The following is an 18,642-nucleotide window of genomic DNA, read 5'->3' as shown; positions in this document are numbered from 1 at the left end:
AATCACCACTGGGTTTGATGCAAATGTTTTATTACGAAATCTTTGGTTTTTTTGAATCAGGACATCTTTGGCATTTGGAATTGTATTGTAAAGCCTAATTCAGTAAGGCAAATGACGTGATTTCTTCTTTCATTAGTCAAACATTTTACCAAGTTACAAAATAGAAATTATTGACATGTACATACGCAGCAGTAGCCGTGTGAGCAATCATCCATTTGGTGCTGTTTAGTGTAACTTTAAGAACACACACACACACGCAAACACACGTTGCTGTCCACTCCTGTAAGCAAACAGCAGATGTAAACTTCACACTATAAAAGTCTGTATGCCACACTGGAGTTCCTCTGTTCAGGTCCTCCCTCTGTTTGAAAAACACATTTTTCTGAGTGGGCAACAGTTCTTCTCAGAAGGTCACAGTGACACGGTGGGTTTCACAGGCACGCTGGTGAATGAAGGCCACACTGGAAATAAAATATCCCCTCTTTGGTACTCAGTGGTCATGAGCTTCTCCATTAAGGTTACTGGTGCGACTGTTGCCCTTGAGGGTTTGGTTCCGGCTTGGGTCTGTACTGCTACAAATCTCCTCTTCTGAGCTGCTCTCTACGTCACTGCGATCGTCTTTCGCCACCTGTAAAAGCAGTATTAGTTTAACTACTAGTTATGAATCATGGCTTAAAAACTGAACCTCATGCTAGCTCCAATGTGAGACTATAAGTACCCTAATGAATTTAAGCTGATGTTAAGCGAGTAATGTTTACCATGGTCACATCATTGCTAATGTTATCTGATTAGCATGATAGAAAAACTGAGATACGGAGGGATCTTGGTGCTAGATTAAATGTGGCTATATTACAAACAATAGCACAGTTTAGCCTTAGTATCATATACTGAAATTGACAAAATGTGACAGGATACAAGAGGGGAGGGAAACCCAGCTGCCTTGGTTAAATGTGAAAATCAATTTCCACAACCGATCCCAAAACTAACCTTTCCCCTGAAAATGGCTTTGATGGCAATGCCCATGATGAGGTAGAACCATATGATGTGAAGGCACTGCAGGACCAGCAGCAACCCATTCAACATCCACCAGGCCCGATAAGGCCCGGCAATCTCCCAGCTCTCAACCAGAACACTGTGAATAATCCTACAACAAAAACATGCAGATTTTACTATATAACAGTTAAGAAAATAGTAATAAACAGGTGAGAAGATAACAAGAGTTTTACAATAAATATAAGGAAGAAAGCTCTTGTTTTTCCTCACCAGAAGGGAAAGATGACAAGTCGACAGATGAAAAAGCTTATGCTGAACAAGACAAAGAGGCCATCACATAGCCTCTGGTACTTGGCATAGTTTGCCATCTTGGCTGCCTTAGGAATAAATAATACATTAGGGATTAATAATAATAATAATAATAATAATAATAATAACAATAACAACAACAACAACAACAGTGATAAGAATAAAACCCACTGTTGTAATATACACCAGTGTCACACTGTTACTGTAATGTCAATACGTTGTTTCTCTGTAAAACTGGTAGTACAAGTATCTCACATCACAGCTTCTGTGTTCCTAGCTGTGTTTACATACATGTTGGATACCTACACGGGCAGCCTTGCTGAGTTAAGCCAAGAGCCCTCTTTACCAGGATCATGTCTAACATTTAAAAATCTGAAAGATTTACTTTACCTCGAGGAAGATGTCAGATGCATCATGCACACACATGACCATACTGCCAGCTCTTATCATGTTGTTGCCATAGGAGAAAGTGATGAGAAGTATGGTAGCCAGATGGTGGACAAGCATAATCACGAAATCCTGCCATCAGAAAAACAAATGTAGGTAACAAAAGAAAGGTAATGAGGTAGATAAGACGTTCATGTTACTGGCACATTAATTAATAGCATAATAACTTGAACTTATGGACGCAAGAATGCAGTTTATCATACAAAGTGAAAATACTGGAATGGCAGGGTAGGGCGTAGAGTTACATGTATTTGAACAGTCATGTGTATTTGAACCTGAAGTTTTGATGAAACTGTTGGTTCAAAAAGCCAACATTTGGCTCACTTTTAAACAGTGCAGAGGATCAAAAGTGAAACATGAGTTCACACGATGGTGTAAAAGCAAATCACTATGTGAATCTGTGGATGAATTAGCTTGTAATTCAAGTTGTTTACCTTTTCTGTTGAGTTCTCACTCTGCTCATGTAGGCATTACTATTGTCCATTTTTAGTGTTATGTACACACATCTGTAGCTAATGAGAATGTATGCAGAGTCTATAAAGTTTAGTTTGTTTTTACATAACGATAGATGTTAAACTTCCGCCTACTACCTATCAGGTTTAATACATTTATTTAGACTGTCACAAATTTGTGTTTGTCTGATACCAACCTCACTGATGTAGCTAATTTTTGTACTTTATTTTGAACAAAAACAAATTAAATAAACCATTCATCTATTTAACACGCTCCAGCTATTCATCCAACCAAGCATGTCTTTGGACAGTGGAAGGAAATTGTGTACGTACAGTACTGTACTGTAAACCCATGCATGTGTTCTCTGTGCCTGCAAACTCCACACATAAAGGCCCTTGCTGACTAGCAAGGTCCAAGCCCAGAACCATATTGCTTTGAGGCACCATGCCATGCCTAATCCAATTATTTCTTCTTCTTCTGTCGGTCACTACAGTGGATCATCTCTCATCCTTTCCCATCTTGCCCTTTCCTTTGTACCGCCTGTCACACCAACCCTCTCCTTCTCTACATTCATAAGCCTTCTCTGTGATTGCTCCCTGTTTCTATTCCCTAGCAGCTCCATTTTTAATATCCTTTGTCTAATATAACTGGTATCCCTAACCTGCAACTGCAACCAATTTCTAAATTTAGCAATAAGTCACACAACTACATTTACCACTTTAAATCCATAAAGTGGAAACACATGTTCCAGATTTGTTGATTAGAACCTGCTTAGGTGGTAACAGGAGGAATCTCTTATTTAAACCTCTTATTTAAACCTTTGACATCTGGGATCTTGTGTTCTTTAATTATTCACTTTTAGTGTGCGGTCTTACCATGCCATGATCTAAAAAGCGTTCTTAAAAAGTTTTCATTACAAAGGCTGGATTCCTTCAAGTCTGACAAAGGAAGAGCTCCAAATCATTTGGCATAAAACAATCACCTGTAAGGAAAATCCTTTACAAGTGGCACAGAGTAAAAACAGCTTTTAGCATATGAAGCTCATCCCAAATCTAAAGCGTGGCACTGGAAGTATTATAGTACTACAGCTTTGCAGTTATTAATTGCTCTTTAAATTCTGCATCATATTGTGCTTAAAGAAAATGGAAATGCCCACGAGCTGAGGTGGACCTGGAAGGTGCCCTTTTAAAAGGGCAAAAGGATCCTCAGCACACAAATGCATCAAATGGGTAGTTTAGAAAGAAGAAATAGAGGGTTATGGAACGGCCCACAGTCAGGAAGAAAAATGAAGCTCCCTGAAATGTTGCAGGCAGATTTGAAATAGGCTGTAATTTTCTTTGTGGTTGTGTTCAAGCGTTTACATCTGTAGACACAGTTTAAAACAAGATCAAATGCTGGCCTGCCCAAACACATGAAAAACAAGCCAATTTCCATGTGATCTACTTATTTTTGAATGTATACTTTATTGTCCTTTTAGCCAGAGCACATAATCAAGAGACAATCCTACATGCTTCCTTTAGGAAAAAAAAAGGATGTGGCTGTGATACAAAAGGCAATGTGCATTTATTGAGGCTATTAATAGTTAGTTAGGCCGGTTGTTGTTGGACTCACCTTTCTTTTAATGTCTATGAACTGGGAAAACATCAGAGACCAATAAAAAGCCAGCTCTACAAGATAGTAGCTGTGCTGTTCAGGACTCAGTGGCTTTGGGAGAGAGTGAAAGAAACACACCTTTGATAAATATGTAGCAATACCAACTGACCTGTTAACATTATGGTGGTAAACAGAGTCTCCTTATAATAAAAGTAACCAAATATAATGCGTAAGCAAAAAAAATATTAACCTGAAAAGGGTAGTTCTGCCAACACTCTCTGGTATCCCACATCCACGATGTCTGAAGGAAACAGATTACAAAAACATGCATTATACTGATGCAGGTTCACCTATTATGAGCCAACGATACGAACCACTTCTGTGAACCGCAATAGTATTGCAGAGGGCAAAAAGTACATTTTAAACTTACCGACCACAGATGGTTGATGCCATAAATAAAAATCGCCAGGTAAAAAGTGAAACGCCACCTGAAAGGAAAGAGAAGAATAGAAAGACGAATTTAGCACACACCGGAGGCACTTACATACATAAGCACACTCCCAGTGATCATTTTAACATTTACTAAGTAGCACTTAGACTGGCATCTGTAAGGTTTCAAAACCAAAGTACTTGGCCTATTTACATTTTTACTTGATGAGTGTATGAAAAGTGATCACCAAGATGGTTAAAATACATTTTAAGAGATATTTTACTAAATATTATGGCAACCCATCTAGAAAATTCTTGTGAACAACTACTGTCTGCAACTACTGTCTATTAAGCTAAGTCTTCAAGCAGATGCTGACAGGCACATTGGATTAATTCTCTGGGGACCGTGGATGCCTGTGCAGCATTTCAAAACAATTTATATGACAGGAGCTTATATGCACGTGCATGGACTAGCGCTGTTAAATCCCCTCAATTGTTTGTACATTACAAAGCAGAAACCCCTGTAGAAACCTACGTACATGCTCTCACAGAACTTTTTCTGTGTGCTGGGCCTGTCCTGGTTCCGACGGACGCGAAACCATCTCTGTATTTTCCGTACATCCCAGTCCAGCTGCTTGGAGAGTCCCTCCAGTTGCCTTTCATCTGGACTCTAAAGAGGACAAACATAAAATAACTCTCCACTCCTTGTAAAACCACAAAACCAATAGGTATGCCTGTCACATGACAATAGGTATTGACTGAACATATCATTATGACTGTGGCGGTGTGTGCAATAACATCATGTTGCTGCTGCAGTGTGTACAGGGACATGTAATAGACTACAGAACAAACACGGGCTTTATGTACCGCTTTGGACTGATACAGCCTCTCCAGGATAGCATTGGGCTGAGCTTGCCGAGGCACTCCCGCCTGAATCTGAAGTATGTGGGCACAGGGCTTGGCCACTAGCCTGTATACACACAGACAGAGGGGCAAAAAGAAGAGGGTGGGGAAGCAGAAGTGTATGGTATTAGGAGAGAAATTCACACAGGGTGAGAGTTAGAGAGAGTTGTTTAGTGCCTCCAAGAAAAACAAAACAAAACAGAGGGTTATCCAACATTTGCTAGGAGATTCCACCATTTACATGAGCTGTGGAGCTTTCACAGTTTGCCCACAGAGTTACGCCTTGCATACATTTGTTTGTTTAAGACGAAGGGAGCATAACAGAAGCTATAGGGGGAGACACAAGGAAATGCTGAAATGAAGGGATCCTGAGGAATGTTGCACCTAGCCTAAACAAAGTTCGCCATGTGAGAGTATGGGACGCAGAGTATGGGAAGGATACTCTGCCTACCAAAATGCTAATTTGTGTCACGGGATCATCTGGTTGACTCGACCGGTGTTTATTAAATTCATCACACATCAGCCTAACAACACCCAACATATCTAGAACAGTTTTCACAACACGGAAAAAAGAAGAAGAAAAATAAAACTGAATGAATAGCAGTACAGAGTAGACAGGGCTGTCCCTGAATGCTCAATTTCAGACCGTTTCCATGAACCAAAACTAAGCTGAAAAACATGACTTTTAGTGCAGTCGTGAGGTTTGGACAGAGGAAAACCTTGTTTAAAAATCACATAACGCGCAATGCCATTCCCTTAAATGTAATTCTCTCATTCCAGAGTATGCCAGAGGAGTCATTTTAATATACCTCCTACGTAAAGACTTCCTTACCTGCACAGATTCTTTAATTAACCAGATTATCTCATCGGAAATGTTACTTTAAAGAGTCAAGAGTTAGCCAGCAAATTAGGTTTTTTTTGCTCAGTTTGAAAATCCCGTTTGTCAAGGAGGGTGACTCATGTAAGGCTTCTCTGACTGGCTCGAATGTAATTGGGGCCATAAACTGCAGCTTCCAGGACTGAAAAGCGACGCCAGTGCATGAGTGCTTTGAAAAACGGGCAAAGTTCATCGGAGTGCACCGCACAAAAATCTAAAACTAAAGTGTCAAAACAATGCTTCACAAAGCAACGAGTAGCATCAGTGTGTGTACCTTCATCTTTTATATACAGTCTATGAATGAGATTGAAGGTATAATTAATATTAAGGTGCCATACCAGCTCCAGCTTTTCAGCTTTGTTATGCAAAAGCAATAAACCAGATCTAGATTAGGAACCAGTACTAGGAGTGATTTGGTTGGAAAGGCGTATCTGTTTTGACTGCCTGGATCAGGACTGGAAGTAGTGACTCAGAATCACAGAGCTACTGAAGAGAACCACTGCTTATTGGCATAATACTGGTACAGAATAGTGTCCATTGCTAGACATTTTATTCAAACAGGAAAACAGGAAGTGAAAGAGCTAGTGAGCAAATCAGAAAGAATGTATGACCTGCATCCCCCTCCCTCCAAAAAAAAAACAAAACTTGTTTCTGTTTCTCATCAGCAGTGTCATCACCTCACAACAATGCAAACACTGTAAAATATAAAACTGCCACAAAAGCCAATAAAAATTCTTGCATTCTTACATATTCTTGTTAAAAAGAGATAGTCTATAATTATCTGTCACAAGAAAAGCCACGTGACAGGATTTCTGTTAACATAGTAGGTCCACAGAGAGTTGCTAGTCTCCAGAGAGAGTGACTCATATATTAAAGTTCATGTAGCAACATTTGTATGGTGCAGTTTGGTGTAATCTTTTCTTTGTAAGTAAAAGTTCTCGAAGCCCAAGCATACCGGTGCAGAACAAACTAGCGCTACACAGACACACAAAAATCTATTTTACCTTTCAAACAGCAGTCTCAGAAAGTAAACTACGGCAGCCAGAGGGAAGGCATACAGCATGTTCCAGAGTCTGGGGTACTCCACGCCAGGTGGTGGATGCTCCAAGTCCGCCCAAGTGACATTTTCAGGAAGCCAAAACCTTTCACTCCAAATCCAGGCTGAGATAAAGGAAGTCATCGGGGAGAAGCAAAACACAGCAGATCAGCAGCAGCAAATGAGGTAACTGAGAGAAAAAACTGCCGTACATGTAGTAGTAGCTCAGGCTAGCTAAAGAAAAACTTAGCAGTCATTCCTCCCTCCTTCTTCCTCTCCCTGCTGTTGCAATAGCAGAACTAAGTTATCTAAGCATCTCTTCTGGTTCACTCCTATGACTAAACTCCACAGACACGTAACAGCTACGACTCTCCGAGGTAACACCCACCTCAATTATTATTCACAAAAGTGCTTCCACTGGTTCCGTGCTGCTCGCCGTAACGTCGTGCCTATTGTAGGAGGAGTCAAAGGCAGTTGACGTTAACACGGAGTGGGTTACGGCTCCACTTAGCGGCAAACGTTATTCATTAGCTAATGCTAGGTTAGCCATTAAAACTAACTTACTTAGTATGTTAACACTAACTTACTAACAGTGGTTAAACGTTCTTACATGGTGGAGTGATTGTGTTGGTAAGTTGTAGCAGCAGTTAAAAGGGTTTTTAGCCACATTTAATGCCTCAATTTTAAGTAAACGGGCATAAATGATAGCCGTTTGTAATGCTATCTAAATAACCTAGCTAGAGAGAGAGATGAGAGATGTGCATACACACACACACACACACACACACACACACATATATATATATATATATATATATATATATATATATATATATATATATATATATATATATAGGTAAGGTAACTTAATTTATACCCACAGGTAAATGTGCTTTATAGAAAAATGATAGCAGTTGGCATCTCTTCAAAAGCACACATACATAATAAATATAAACCTCACTGTTGCACATATATAGTAATCTACAGTATATATATATATATATATATATATATATATATATACACATATGTAACTGAAGGCGATTAGTTACATCTAAACTAGGGGTGTCAAACATGATGCTTGCAGGCCAGAATCAGCTGGTAAAGACTCCAAACCGACCCATTCATACTGTATCAAGTAATTAAGCTATAGATAAAAAAAGAGAGGTTCCTGTTCATTCACTATTTGACTGCAGAATTTGTGTTCATTTTTTTATATTATTATAACAATAGTAATAATTATAACTTGCTTAATTGTAATTTTTGTAGTAACCAGAATTAAAAGTTGCTTCAAAAAATGTACAAACAATAGCAGCATTAAAACATTACAAAGTACACTCACAGCCATTACTAGGTACACCTTGCTAGTCCTTGGTTGGACTTCCTTTTGTCTTCAGAACACCCTCAATGTTCTTAAAAATTCCTCAGAGATTTTGGACCATATTTACATGATAGCATCACACCATTACTGCACATCCATAACATGAATCTCCTTTTACACCCCATTTCAAAGGTGCTCCATTGGCTTGAGTTCTGGTGACCTTGGAGGGCATGATACAGTGAGCTCTTTGTCATGGTCAAGAAACAAGTTTGACATGATCTGAGTTTTGTGAAATGGTGTGTTGTGTTGGTGGAAGTACCTATAAGAAGATAGGTAAACTGTGGTCATAAAGGGATGGAACAATACTCAGGTAAACTAAGCCGTTTAAATCAGCGGTCCCCAACCCCCGGGCCTCGGACCGGTACCGGTCCGTGAGTCGTTTGGTACCAGTCCGCGAGAGTTGAGGCTCAGGTGTGAAATGTATGGTTTTCAGGGTTTTTATCGGTTTTCAGCGTTATTTTCTTATCACTTTTATCATTAACTTGGTATTCCTGGGTCTTTTTACGTGTGTTATGAATAAATCTTCTTTTTTCGGTAACGGTACTAGTTTTATTTTGTTGTATTTATCAGCGACACCTTAAAGGCTGGTCCGTGAAAATATTGTCGGGCATAAACCGGTACGTGGCGCAAAAAAGGTTGGGAACCGCTGGTTTAAATGATGCTTAGTGCTACTAAGGTCCTAAAGTGTGCCAAAAATATTCCCGACACCAGTACACCAACAACAACCTGAACCATTGATACAAGGTATTATTACATTGTTGCTTTTTTAGTAATAGAATACCTACCATACGAATGTTGCTGCAGAAATTGAGACTCATCAGGCCAGGCAGTGGTGACTATGTGCAAATTGTATCCTTAGTTTCTTGTTCATAGCTGACAGGAGTGGTGCCCAGTGTGGTCTTCTGCTGCTATAACCCATTTGCTTCGAGGTTTGACATCTTACATTCACAGATTCTCTTCTACATACCTTGATTCCAATGAGTGTTTATTAGACTTACTGTTGCCTTCCCATCAGCTCAGACCAACTGGGTTTTTCTTCTGACATCAACAAGGTATTTTCTTCCTGAAAACTGAAACCCACTGGATAAAACAATGAAAAAATTTCTAATCTGTACACCGCAAGTCTGAACTTAATGTTTGACATGCTGGTTGAAGTTGAGACATTGATCTAAGATAATGACAACATTTCTAGCAAATTCTTTTGGGTCATTTGTTAGTTTCTCAAGATGGGAAGTGACACTGTTAGAAAGATGATAAGGACCAAAATGAGACCTACAACTGTTAGTTATTAGCATGGACAAGGGATAACAAATCTACCCTAGTCAAAAACATCTTTCGCCTTTTCCTGCATAAATGGATTAAGTTGGTGTTGCATTTGCTAACTAATTCTCAGTAAAACATTAAGCTTGCATTGATCTTGGAAACCTGTTGCATTATGTTATTACTGGAACAAGGCTTGTACAGCCTCAAAGAAGAAGATGAGCTGATGTGTGAAAGATTAGTCAAATAAGATCTTCATACCCTGTCTGTGTTACTTTATGTTTAAATGGAAACAAACACCCTTCACCCTCTTATACCTCCCACTGTAACCCCTCCTATTTCTGTCTTGGGATTGTTTGGATTGTTTTTACCTCTCTCACCATAATTTTAAAGCCTACTGAAGAGGCTAACACACAGTCCAATAAAGTAAGAAATCACTATAAGATACATAAATTATCCCTAAAGATTATACATGTAAAACTACACCTTTAGAGTCCGGTGTATATCTAACCCTAAAAGCCAATAATTGGTATAAAGTGAAAACCCAGTGAAATACAGGACAAAACAAGAGAAGAAGTGAATGCAACACATGCAAGAAACAGACTCCTACGCTGGCAGTCCCTATTCACTGCCATCCTGTAGGTTTTTACATCAGTACCAACCAGCCAGAGAGCAGCTCAGCCCCCTGAACAAAACCTCTCTGTGTCAGTATGCAGCTGCAGCTTCCGAGATGCCCTACTCGGATACATGACCCAGTGTGGAGGGGCTGAGGACCTGAGCCACAAAAGAGGGGGGGATCAAATTTTTAAGGACGCCCATCTGACACGTCTCTAGTGTAGCATTAGGATCATATTTAAGCTACTTTACTGTTTACTTTACCCTGTTTAATTTTTTCCCTCTCACTGGCTTCAGCCCACCAATAGCAGGAAGGTCTGGTACAAAGTGTCCGTCATCACTGTCCACCCCCCTCAAGTTTGGACTGGTCCGTTTCGCATCTGAACAAACCTCATAGTTGGAGAAGAGTTCTTCATGTCAGGGACTGCTGTAGCCTCGGCACACTGATTACCGCAGCTCCTGGATAATCTAAGGTAATATTTTCCTGTTAAGTTTTATTCTTAACCCCTTCATTAATTATTTTACTGTAACATACTCCTAAAATCCTTCTTCCCTAGCAGCTCTCTGCACCTGTCTCTTCCAGTAGTATTTGTGTGTTCAAACATTTTTGTGTTTACATTTAAAAACATCTCAAATCTAACAGTGAGAAACAGAACAAAATACTTTGTCAGGTCTGTTTGGGGTCTTTTTAAGCAATATTAATTTCATTTAAAGCTTTCTTTCTTTATCTGTGCATGTGATATGTCTTGTTTTTTTTTGTTTTGTTATGTTGTTATAGATAAGAAAATGGATGAGAAAGAGCTGAGTGATCCCTTGAATAACGTATCTGTGATTAAAGGTAAATATAGACACCACTGATTTGAAGTGAATGACTTTGCATTGTTTTGCTCCTCTAATGGCTCCTACCTGACACAGCACATCTCGCTAACTGAGTGTGGAAAGGGGGGTGGAAAACCCTGAGTCACACTTAAAATGAGTGTCTGGCCCTGTAAGGACAGCTGGATGGCTTTTAGAGCTTACGGTGCTGTAGATGGCCTTGTTTTAGAGGCTAGTGTCTCCTGTGTCAACAGCTTATTAGAAGATGGAGTCTCTTTGCACAGAGGGCATGTCAGCTGACTGATGTGTGTTAGCTATGACATTTAGGGTGACTAATAAGAATAGAATGCAAAGGACAGCGCAATGATGGCGCAATATAGCGAATATGAAAATCGACGGGGACATTCATAGGAAAAAGTGCAAGCATGTTGGTGACTGAATCAATTTTGCATGATGAATTTGTAATGCTTCACTGCACAATATATAGGGAGCACAAAGCAAACAGTGTCCTCACAACAATAGTGTATCTCAGTAATTCAGAGAGATGAAGATATTTGAGATTCAGCTGCATAAAGAATATGTGTTAGCTGTAAAATGATCTCCCTTTATGATCGGCAGTTTAAAAGGAATACTGTAGACTTTCCGTGCGAGTGGTGCTAACCCCCTGATTCAGTTAAAGAATGCTGTCACATTCAATGAGAAGGAAACAGACAACAGGCGAAGATGGGCCACGATGGGTCTAGCCTTCAGCACCGGAGCTAAAAAAAGACTTTCTCCTACATATTTTTTTCTTTCCTGTCGTCACTTGAGGCAGTGTGATGCTCAATATTCCCAACTAGTCTGCAAGGTATTTTTACACTCAGACTAATTCCATTACTATGCTGTCAGGTGTCATTCTGTGACACTAAGACATTTTTGCCGTAATAACTAATCTCGCTAAAGATAACATGTTGCACCCTCATTTGAAATACCCTTTATTCCCTGTGCTGTCTTTGTAGGGTATTCATCTTTCACACAAAGTGAATACAGATTGCATACTCAAAGGGTGCCCACTCACTCGCACATGAAGGAACACACAATCACACTGTCCCCCCATGCTTTGTCTGGCACACAGCGGGGTGGTCATGTGCTCGAGTCAGAGGGTGTCACCAGCTCTCAGCCTTTGTTTCACACCGCTTCATTTTAGGGACACATATCAATACCGCCTGCTAACATTTTTACAATCATGTGGATTTTCGTGTGATTATGTAGCCATGTTTGATGGATGTAGACAGGGTTTTCACAATAAATATTGGATTTCAGGGCAGTTCAGGTTCTGGTGCGTCTCCATTTATGGTGCACATGCTTGACCTGTCCCCTGCCAAATGTTCGTTCTGGGATGAGGTCATCTCTTTTCCTAGCTGTGGTAGATTAGGGGCTCGAGATATTCACTAGACATTTGCAAAGCACAAGTATTTGTGGAGCCTGTTTCCACCTCCAGGAAACACAACAGACCCTTGACAACGCTGGCAAGCCTATTCCCTTTGTGCATTGTTTAGGTACTATTAATGAGTAATGTAGAATCGCTACAGACTCGTATGTGGCTGGGGTAATGGATAATTTGGAATGAAAAGTGTAGATAAGACACTTGTTTCTATTTCTGGGTTAGCAATTATTTTATGTAATAGGCCCATTTTGAATATCTTGGGAAATCATCTAGTATGTCAGTCCTGGTTAAATATTTGGGACTGCAGTAAAAGTAAAACTGTCAAACATTTCATTATTTTTGTAGTTTTATGGCAAATGTATGGAGCCTGTCCATGTTAAGCTCATGACTCTTCTAACTGGGATCACCATTTTTTTTCTTCTTCATTAGATGATCTGACCAAGGCAAACATGGGCTCCTCGGGTGACTCTGAAAAAATCATTCAACGCTTGACTGATGAACTTCGAGAGGCCAAGGATCTAGCTAACACAGAGAAACATAAATGCATGGAGCTACAAGGTGACACGCCACATCTCCAATGTTAAATAGGACCATCCACTCCATTTCCTTTTGCATTCACACATGTGTGCATGCACCCAACACCAAATAAATGACATGACTGGTACAATTAAATGCTGTGTAGGTATCCTGGAGGCAGAGAGAAAGGAGAAGAAAAAACAAGCTGATGATTCTGCCAAACAGATAAAACTTCTTGAAGGTACATCTATCTGTGGATTAGAAGCATATGCATAATATTAATCTGTATTTTAAAATTGACACTGTCTCTAATTCAAACACTGACTCCGGTTTGGACAGGCCAGCTGCGGCAGCTCCATGATGAGATGGCTGTTCTCAGAGAGCAGATAGACATCTCCTCCAGCTCACACGATGAGCTACAAAGTGCACGTGATGAAGTGAAGTCGCTGAAACGTGCCCTGGAGGCAGCAGCTGCCGAGCGGGACCGTGACATTGCTGCTGTCCAGTCTAACCTGGCGACTGTCTCCAATGATCTGGACAAATGGCGTCAAACGGCCAACAAGTACGAGCGTGAGATTGACAACCTGCAGCGTGACCTTCAGCAGCAGAGCAAGCAGTGGCAGAAAACTGCAGAAATACAAGGTACAACACAGTGCCCCTGGTAGTTATAAACGCATGAAATAATTCTTACATGGAAATGAACTGTGTATTAATAAATCAAATAATATTACCATTCCTTGTCCAAGACATGAGGCCTACTCGCTCTCTATGTATTTTGTTTCTAACAAGCAGACTTCTCTTCATACTTGTACACTGGTGAATCAAAGTATAACTAAAAACATGGGTTTTTTTGATAGTTTTTGCTTTATCTGTAGGCAAATCAAGGACATACAATCTGTTAAAAAACAGCATTGTTACATACCTTGTTCGTTTCTTTTTACAGCCAGTGAACTTCAGTCCATGCAGGTGGAGTGTAATGGCCTTCACAAAGAATGTTCTGTTCTTCGATCTGAGAAACAGGATATCGTGAATAAGCACCAGAAGGAAAAAAGCAGTCTGCAGAGTGAATGTGCTTCCTTCAGGGCTGAGAATGAGGAACTCCTGAAGGCTCACCAGAAAGACAAAAGCAACCTGCAGAGTGAATGTGCAGCACTGCGCACTGAGAAGGAGGCAGCCCTGCAGAAACAGCAGCAGCTGGAGAAGGACCTTGCCAGGTCGGTGCACTGATCTACATTACTGGGAGCTCTTACCCCCACCTTCGTGCTCCCTCTGTCTCATCTGTTTTAATCAGTACCCACGTGTTTTGATTTAAATGATACTACATAATTTTTTTCTCTCATCTTTTACATATTGAACTCAGTTTTGTTTTGCTTCTGGTAGTTTGCATGCCCAGAACACTGAGCTGAAAAATAGCCTTGGATCCCTTGAGCAGACCTGGCAGGAGATGGAAAAGAGCCAGGTAGCCCTGCAGCTCCAGCACCAGCAGGATAGCACCACACTGCAAACCCAACTGGATGAGGCAGACAGCCGCAGCAAGGCTCTGCAAAAAGAGGTACGCCCCTCAAAAGTTGAGACATCAACCTTAGGGGTCCAGTATCTTAGTGGGTGTCATGCAGATGAATACTTCTATCTCAAATGTGAAAAGTGAACCCTCTCTGACCTGCATGGCTTTTAATACAGTCCTGCAACTGACAGGCCTTATAAGCACACACATGTTTTACTCATTAATGCTGTCCAAAGTTGATTTGGACTTCAGTCCTGTTTAGTTTTCACTTGAATTTTTGCATTTTAGTTTTTCTAGCTAAATGGTAGTGGTTCTGAATATATATCTGTGGCAGAACTGCTCCAGTTTAGAGGCTATTGGAAGACTGTAGCTGCTGCCAGTGTGCTGCTGACCGTGCTGCTTTAGAGGGCCAATGCTGACAAGCTGTTGCAGTATTTATGAAATTACTTTGGGACACTGTGGGAAAGGGGAGGTTTTGAAAGTTTTTGAAAGAAAGTCAAATTACACTCTTATTACATTGAATGGCAAGTCACCACAATGCCTAGGAGAATTAGAAATACAAGGACAAAGTATTATCAGGATAGTGTAATATAACTTTAAAAATATTACTTATTACATTTTAGATTTACATTTAACTTTTTTAGGTAATGTAAAGTCATAATTTCTGGAAAATTCCCAATTCTCCCATTTTTTTCAGTGATTTAAGTTTAAATATGAACACATCCTGGCTATGATAACACATTAGTCAAAACTTTTTATGTTGTTGCTTCGGTTTCATGGTCAAACTGCCATTTGACTAAAAATCAAGACTCAAGAACATGTATGTGTAATTGGTGCTCTGATATGATGCGCTTCTCAGTTTTTTGTGATTTAAAGTGAGCATATTAAAATCACTTGATTTGTTTTTGGCATTATTAGCAGTGGCAATATCCAACAGAGTTACAAGAATCTGTGGTTTTTACTCAAATTATTAATGCAGGACAGTAAAATCAACGTGGAGCTCAAATAACTTTGAGCAAATTGAGACTGAAGTGTCTTGAAGAAACCTTTTAATGCATTCATTTTATTTAATCTCATGTAACATAATTTAAAGAAATTTGCTGTTAACAACCAATTTACAAAATTAGTACTGCAAATTGTTGCCATTCAGGACATTTACAGCTGTATAAGATGGGCAGCTGTTCTCAAAGTCGTCTACTCAAGGTACTTTATTGTATTTCTTCTCATCGTCTAAGATTGCACAGAAATACCTGATGAAGGGATGATGAGGACAACTGCACTATTTTAGAAAACTCACATTCTCCCATGACTAAAAGTGTCTCTGAGTGATCATTGCTGAGAATTTAGAGCTTTCTATTTTGAGACGATGTTGGCGTCATCTAGGTCAGAACAAAGTCACATCCACCACAGTTGAATGGTGAAGCCATCATGGAGCCATAATGACTTTCTCTGAAGCCTTTTAGACACTTGTGTCAATAAATCTATGACTCTTACTGACATTATAAAGAAAGTCCATGCTTCTTCCCAAAAAAACAACAACAACGAAAAAAGATCTCACCCAGATATTTCACAGGTTGCTGCGTGCTGTCCAGGGGCAATACCTACTCTCGGTTTGTATGGGGATCACTGGCTGCTGTCAGTTAATGAGGCGTGGCAGTGCTAAGTAGTAGAAAGCATAGTTGGGTCATCTTTGACACAATGAATGAATGAGGGAATTATGTTGTCCCTTATATAAACTGCACCTCACCCTAATTAGCTCATGTATAGAAAATTCAGCAGTTAAGCACTGCAGGAAAGACTGGTTTATCTTGTAAATGGCAATAAACAGAAACTGTTCCTCAAAAGCATTACACAATACCATCAAACTAAAAACTTTAAATTAACCTGAACTGATGAGAGTGTATATTTGAATTAAATGTTTAATTTGCTTCGTGCAGTACGAGGAGGCTAGGACGGAGCTGTCAGACCTCAAGGAAAAATACGAGAAGGTTGAGCAAGAAAAACAATTGGTTACAGATGAACTCGAGGCATGCAGAGCCAACATGGAGGAACTGCAAGGAAAAGGGACAAAGGTGAGTACTGATCTATCAAACGCACAGCAAAAACAGGAAGGCATTTTACCCTAATATATGAATGGCATCGTGTATAATGATAAGAGGTTTAAAAAATAATATATTGAGTGTGGAAACAATCATCTGTACTTTTATTTTCAGAGGCAATAATGTCTTTAGCAGTTTCTGTTTTGGGGGGGCATGGGCTTCATTTCCAATGTTTCCCTTTTGTTCAGCATCTGTTTGCGCAGCATCTCCAGATATAAAAGACGAATCTTATTGTAAGATTCACCATTATTATTCTTTTTTTATTTTAGCACATGTGCTCCCCTCTAGTCATCCAGTGTCTATTAGTGTTGCTTTTATGTGCCATTCACACATATGGATTCAAAAAGCTGTGCCAGACAGCTGCTATTTGTTAGCTAAGCTGGGGTGAGAGCACCGTGCAACTGTATCACTTCCATTTCAGATAATGGACTTAAATGCCAGGCATACCTGACAGCTTAAAACATCTTCAGCAAATACAAAAAGGTGGGGAAAAACTCAGCAAACTATGCTGTACAACAGGAAATAAACATGGCCATGTATAGTAACACTGATATGTAGGATGTCAACTCTGTACTAAACACAACACACCCCTGGACACACAGCTACGGATTTATGAGGCCATAAAGGTCCAGCTCCTTTGTATCTGTATGTGTGAACTAACAATGACACACTGACAGCCGTGTGTGACTGAGATTTGTATAAATACTAGTTACAGGCGTAGAGAACTGACTGAGGGATCTAATAATAAACCAACCAAAGTATGTCCCATTGCAGTTGATTACTATAATATCCCTTCCCTTCTGTAGACATCCCTATTGCTGCCTGTTCAAGCCATAGTCATCGGCCTTATCCTGGCTTTGCTGTATTGGTGCTTCGGCGCATTGTGGTAGCAAGGTACACATTACTCCTGTCAAGTTGGCCTACATCTTTTCATCCTCATCAGTGTCTCTTAGACCATTGCATGATTTAATCAGGTTTTCCTCATTCCTGAGAATGTCTTCCTCAGGGGAAAATTCCCCGGGAAAAAAAAATTTTTTCAGAAATCTAACCTCTATAATCATACAGCTCCAACATCTGACATCTGTTTGTCCTGCCTGGATGGCTAATGCTTAACAACTGCTTCTCACAGTTGGTGTTTGATAATGCTTATCTTTATCTGCAAGCGCTGTTTGTATTCGTGCACTGCCTTGATCTCAGTGGCTCCCTCTGTCAAAGCTTTGGTGATCCAAAATGGGTGCATGTTCATTCACTGTTGCTCAACTTTCTATTTCTGTGTTGCCACTTATTCCAGAAACTGTGGATGATCTGGGGGCCTGTGGTTGCTGTGGCTCTGACAGCTGTGACTGCTGCCGTGCTGTTCAGGACCTGAGGGCGACTCGTTCATGCATACACACGCACCCACCCACCCACGCACACACACAAGGGAATCCATATTTGTCTTCAGGTGTCAGAACTTGCCCTCCTTATCATATCTGCACTATTAACTCGGAGGGCTCATATTTAACTGTTTAATTTTTGAGATGCTCTATTTTAGATGGCAGAGAAGTTAATAAAAGAATGTGATTTTTGTGTGCAAAGTAAGTTTGTACGTCCGTTATTTACAGGAAGTCTAGTCAAGTTTACAATTTTGATTGGGAATATGGATGAATGTAAAAAATAAATAAATATGCCACAAACTCAACTAATTATTAGTATTTATGATAATGTTTTAGGTGGATCACTCGAGCTCTAAATGTAGCACTTCTATGTAATTGTCATAATAATGGAGATTGTCACAATAACACCCCCTAATGGAGTGTGTAATGAAAGCCATAGATGGGTAACTGCATTAGTGATGGGAATTGCAAAGAGATCAGTTGGTGTAACTGTTATCTATGTGAAAATAGATAGCGTTTCAGACAGTATTGAGCTGAGCAGGAGTTTATCTTGTTTGTTTTTTCTCAACAGAGAACCATTAAAGAAAATTGCAGAAACATACATTTAGA

At 39.9% G+C, this 18,642-nt stretch overlaps 2 protein-coding genes across 6 annotated transcripts; one reads left to right on the top strand and one right to left on the bottom strand.

Moving 5' to 3' along the window:
• Positions 1–9: 9 nt before the first annotated feature.
• LOC146494621 (ceramide synthase 5-like) lies at positions 10–7,184 on the bottom strand. The gene is made up of 10 exons (XM_085147443.1): positions 7,009–7,184; positions 5,092–5,194; positions 4,764–4,894; positions 4,226–4,283; positions 4,046–4,096; positions 3,814–3,906; positions 1,693–1,821; positions 1,264–1,370; positions 988–1,144; positions 10–628 (listed from the first exon to the last, which is right to left on the bottom strand). The coding sequence occupies exons 1-10, from the start codon at positions 7,182–7,184 to the stop codon at positions 491–493; spliced, it is 1,143 nt and encodes a 380-aa protein (XP_085003569.1). The 3' UTR covers positions 10–490.
• slmapb (sarcolemma associated protein b) lies at positions 7,112–18,634 on the top strand. Of its 5 annotated transcripts, none has more exons than XM_085147437.1 (11): positions 7,112–7,226; positions 10,594–10,769; positions 11,075–11,134; positions 12,968–13,096; positions 13,221–13,295; positions 13,394–13,696; positions 13,998–14,268; positions 14,435–14,606; positions 16,496–16,630; positions 17,464–17,551; positions 17,949–18,634. In XM_085147437.1, the coding sequence occupies exons 3-10, from the start codon at positions 11,083–11,085 to the stop codon at positions 17,545–17,547; spliced, it is 1,221 nt and encodes a 406-aa protein (XP_085003563.1). In that variant the 5' UTR covers positions 7,112–7,226; positions 10,594–10,769; positions 11,075–11,082; the 3' UTR covers positions 17,548–17,551; positions 17,949–18,634. The 5 variants fall into 5 exon arrangements, with proteins under 5 accessions (XP_085003563.1, XP_085003565.1, XP_085003562.1 ...); XM_085147439.1 differs by lacking the exon at positions 7,112–7,226 and adding an exon at positions 7,397–7,417; XM_085147436.1 differs by lacking the exon at positions 7,112–7,226 and adding an exon at positions 7,555–7,670.
• Positions 18,635–18,642: the final 8 nt, after the last annotated feature.

This window comes from Neolamprologus multifasciatus, chromosome 20, assembly GCF_963576455.1.
Source record: "Neolamprologus multifasciatus chromosome 20, fNeoMul1.2, whole genome shotgun sequence".
NCBI classification, from domain to species: domain Eukaryota; kingdom Metazoa; phylum Chordata; class Actinopteri; order Cichliformes; family Cichlidae; genus Neolamprologus; species Neolamprologus multifasciatus.
This window is presented reverse-complemented; position numbering and strand designations above follow the sequence as displayed.

Coding starts and splice junctions, on each gene's coding strand:
- slmapb (XM_085147437.1), top strand. CDS start 11,083: ATGGATGAGAAAGAGCTGAGTGATCCCTTGAATAACGTATCTGTGATT. Junction 13,097..13,220: donor TAAATGCATGGAGCTACAAG/GTGACACGCCAC, acceptor AATGCTGTGTAG/GTATCCTGGAGGCAGAGAGA. Junction 14,269..14,434: donor CTGGAGAAGGACCTTGCCAG/GTCGGTGCACTG, acceptor TGCTTCTGGTAG/TTTGCATGCCCAGAACACTG.
- LOC146494621 (XM_085147443.1), bottom strand. CDS start 7,184: ATGACTTCCTTTATCTCAGCCTGGATTTGGAGTGAAAGGTTTTGGCTT. Junction 5,195..7,008: donor CTGAGACTGCTGTTTGAAAG/GTAAAATAGATT, acceptor GTGTGTATACAG/GCTAGTGGCCAAGCCCTGTG. Junction 4,097..4,225: donor GCATCAACCATCTGTGGTCG/GTAAGTTTAAAA, acceptor TGTTTCCTTCAG/ACATCGTGGATGTGGGATAC.